Consider the following 4212-nt stretch of genomic DNA (forward strand, 5'->3'; position numbering starts at 1 on the left):
TCCTAGCGTCTGGTGGTTGCTGGCTACCCTCGACATTCCTTGGTGACACCTCTCCCTCTGTTGTCACATGGACTTATACCTGTTTGACTCCTGTGTCTCTTCTCTATCATTGGCTGAGGGCTGCTCTGGGAAGTATTAAACCAACAGAGACAACCTAAAGCATTAAGTAGCCAGCCTGGTGAAGTGTGGTTGAGGAGAGAGAATTCTGTTCCCGGCAGAGGGAACAGCATTTGCAAAGTTCTAGAGGTTAGTAAATCATGATGCATTCAGAGCATTGAAGCTCCACTGAGGGGCTTCCCTGGTGGCACAGCTGGATAAGAATACGCCTGCCAATGCAGGGGACAGGGGTTCAATCCCTGGTTCAGGAAGATCCCGCATGCCTCAGAGCAGCTAAGCCTGTGTGCCACAACTGTTGAACCTGTGCTCTAGAGCCCATGCGCCACACTACTGGAGACCACCCGCATTGAGCCTGTGCTCTGCAACAAGAGAAGCCACTGCAGTGAGAAGCGTGCCAGCACAGCAAACAGCAGCCCGTGCTCACCACAACTAGAGAAAGCCCGTGCGAGGCAGTGAAGACCCAGTGCAGCCAAAAATAGTAAAATTTTTAAAAAGAAAATTATTGAGTGGTTTTGGAGACTGGCAGGGGCTTGACCATGCAGAGCTGTGTCAGACACAGAAAGGAACTTGGATTTCATCAAGAGGGCAAGGGGGAGCCATGGGAGAGTTTAGAGCATGGGAGAGACCAGAGGATTAAACTTCAGAAATATGCTTGACTGCCATGCGGTGATGAACTGAAAGTGTTGTGAACTGGAGGCAAGTCTGTTATGGGAGAATGAAAAATTCAGACCCTAAGGGCTTCCCTGGTGGCTCAAATGGTAAGAATCTACCTGCAGGGCAGGAGACCTGGGTTCGATCCCTGGGTCAGGAAGATCCCCTGGAGAAGGGAATGGCAACCCACTCCAGTATTCTTGCCTGGGAAATCCCACGGACAGAGGAGCCTGGCAGGTCCTCTGGGGTCACAAAGAGTCGGACATGACTGAGCAACTAACACACACATGATGAACGCCAATCAGGCATCATCTCATTTAATTTTCTGACCGCCGACCTTACAAGGCACATTGCTCATCATTACACCCATCTGAAAGATCTAGAGACTAGAGCCCAGACAGCTTCAGTGACTTACCTGGTCTCACATAAGCTTGTTAATGACAGAGCAATGATTCAGGGCTTGAGTAGACTGCCCAGCCAGGTGACAGACTCACAGTGGGAGATCTGGGATAAAGAGTTGGGAGGGGACATGAGGCTGATGGCCAGCGCTCTGGATGAGGAACAAGGGACAGTTGGAGACCCGGATAGAGAGGAAGATCTAAGCTGAGAGAATAAAGCTGGTTCAGGTGGTCTCCGGGACCTAATGCCTGATGATCCGAGGTGGAGCTGATGTAATCATAATAAAAATCAAGTGCACAATAATTGTAATGCACTTGAATCATCCTGAAACCATCCCCCCACCCCCAGTCCACAGCAAACTTGTATTCCATGAAACGGGTGTGTGTGTGTACACTCAGTTGTGTCTGACTCTGTGACCCCATGGACTGTAGCTCACCAGGCTCCTCTGTCCGTGGGATTCTTCAGGCAGGATACTGGAGTGGGTTGCCATGTCCTACCCCAGGGAATCTTCCCTACCCAGGGACTGAACCCTTGTCTCTTGCATCTCCTGCACCGGCAGGCAGATTCTTTACCACAGGCACCACCTGGGAAGCCCCTGGAAACAGATCCCTGGTGCCAAAAAGGTTGGGGGCCGCTGGTCTCCCCAGTGATGGGGACTTGGACCACCCGCTCCTGCTAGCCCAGCCCTGACACTGCACTTCTCCCACCCCCCCCCCATCACGTCGGTTAGACCCTGAGGACATAAGAACTGAGACCTGAAGGGTAAGAAAAAAGGCGGCCACGGGGAGGAAGGGCCTTCCAGGCTGAGGGCACAGACCGTGCATAGGCACCGGAGCAGGATCGTGCTGGGTGTGTTTACGGAAGAACATCAGGGAGGCCTGTGTGTCTGGAGCAGAGTGAGCAAGGGGGAGGGAGGAGGCCTGGGATTTGGGCTTTAAAACCTCATGGGCAGAGGGTGCCCTGAACAAGTCTAAGTCCCCTGGGAATCTCGAAATGGGTGAACATTGACCCCCTTCTTCAGTGGGTCTCTAGGAGGCTTGGGGAGATGATGATGGCAGAATGTCAGTGTGAAGGCTGGATCCACGTCATGGTGGGGAGTGTGGGCTGCCAAACCACCTGTGGTACCCCTGAGCTTTACCCTTACAAGGTCCAGGAGCGAGGGATGTGCTGAGACTTCCAGAAGTTTTTTTCCAAGGTTGCCCAGCTCCCAGGTCAGAGCCCCAGGAATTCTGTCTGGGCAGGGGGTGGAGGGAGTGGATGTAACAGGACGATGTCACAGAGGCTGGGGGCATCTAGAACCCTGGGGGCTCCTGGTCTCAGCGTCATCTGCCAGGAAGGCCGCCTGGGTAGGTCATCTCCTCCTGGGACCAGCCTTCAAGGACAGAATGCGAGCCTGGCTGCCCCCAGGAGCCGTTTCCGTGTAGGACCACCAGGGTCCCCACTGCTCTGCTCAACTGCCTCTGAGCCGCCCTTTCAAGTTCACCTCCATTCCCTCCCTGGCCACGGGTCCCCTGGGAGGCCCTGGAGATGCCCGGAGGCCTCCCGTTGGCGGTCCCCAGCGGGACCTAGCTCCACGCCGCAGCCGGAGAAGGACGGGCCAGCCATGGGGCGGCAGCAGCCAGCTGTGGCCCTGGGGGCAGTCAGGATCTCGCTGATCCTGCTGGGGTTGCTCGCTCCCTCACAGGCGGTGGTGCGGGTCGTGCTGGATGGCAACTCAAGCACGGTGGACTTTGAGGATCTGCCAGCCCTGTTCGGGGCGCCCCTGGCCCCCGGGGGCATGCGAGGCTACCTGATGGAGGCCAAGCCAGCCAACGCATGCCATCCCATTCAGGGCCCGCTGCCGGGCAACGGCTCCCTGGGCGCCATCGTGCTGATCCGCCGATACGACTGCACGTTCGACCTCAAGGTGCTGCACGCCCAGCGGGCCGGCTTCGAGGCGGCTATTGTGCACAACGTGCGCTCCGACGACCTGGTGCGCATGGCCCACGTGTATGAGGACCTGCGGCAGCAGATCGCCATCCCCTCGGTGTTCGTGGGCGAGGCTGCTTCCCAGGACCTGCGGGTCATCATGCGCTGTGACAAGTCAGCCCGAGTCGTCCTGCTGCCCGACTACCCGCCCCGCCCGGACCTGGACTGCCACCCGGTGCTGGCCGTCTCCTGGGTGCTGGGCCGTGCCCTGGCCCTGCTCACCAGCGCTGTCTTTGTCCTGCGGCGCCTGTGGCATTGGCTCTGGAGCTGGCGGGCCAGCGGGCAGGCAGTCAAGGCACAGGCCACGCAGAGGGCCCAGGTGCGCACCTTCACCAGGTGTAACGACCTCTGCGCCATCTGCCTGGATGAGTACGAGGAAGGCGACCGCCTCAAGGTCCTGCCCTGCTCCCACACCTACCACTGCAAGTGCATCGACCCCTGGTTCTCCCAGGCTGTCCGGCGCTCCTGTCCCATGTGCAAGCAGTCAGTGGCCGGCACGGAGGACGGCTCTGACTCCACCGTCGACAGCTACGGGGACGAGGAAGACCCCTCGCTGTCCGGCCGCCAGACCCCGACCTGGGCTGTCCAGGCCCGGCTGCGCTCCCGGAGGCTGGCTCTGCTGACCCGAGCCACCTCCCGGCGCCGCTGTAGTGCCTCCTCCGTGGGGGAGGCAGAGGCCAGTGCGCCCTTGGAGGGGCCCCCAGAACCCCACTGAGACCCGCCAGCCCCAGGCTGGTAGAGATCCGGGCGGGCAGGGTGGAAGGAAGGCATGTTTTTAGCCCGGAGACTAGATAATAAAATGGGTTTGAAAGCGGATTCTTCCCCTGGCTGCTCTGGGGCTGCCCAGTCCGTCATACTACCCATGTGGCAAGTCCCAGCTGAGCTGGCTCCTGGCATCCGAGGGTGAGTGAGGGGATGTGGGGGTGGGAGGGTGGTCTTCTCAGGGACGTTATGTACATCATCCTCATGGTGGTCCTGTGATGGGGCCACCGTGCCTCAGTTCAAATTCTGGGTCCACAGGGCCTGATTCCTAATATTAGCTTTCATTTAAACCTTAAAAAAAATAAACTTGTTACT

The 4212-nt window shown here is 58.1% G+C and overlaps 1 protein-coding gene across 1 annotated transcript; it reads left to right on the plus strand.

Moving 5' to 3' along the window:
* Window positions 1-2432: 2432 nt before the first annotated feature.
* On the plus strand, window positions 2433-3951 carry ZNRF4 (zinc and ring finger 4). Its single transcript, XM_043914042.1, has one exon. It carries the CDS (start codon window positions 2438-2440, stop codon window positions 3848-3850), a length of 1413 nt encoding a protein of 470 aa, XP_043769977.1. The 5' UTR covers window positions 2433-2437; the 3' UTR covers window positions 3851-3951.
* The last annotated feature ends 261 nt before the right edge of the window (window positions 3952-4212 follow it).

Source organism: Cervus elaphus, chromosome 9 (genome assembly GCF_910594005.1).
Source record: "Cervus elaphus chromosome 9, mCerEla1.1, whole genome shotgun sequence".
Taxonomy (NCBI): domain Eukaryota; kingdom Metazoa; phylum Chordata; class Mammalia; order Artiodactyla; family Cervidae; genus Cervus; species Cervus elaphus.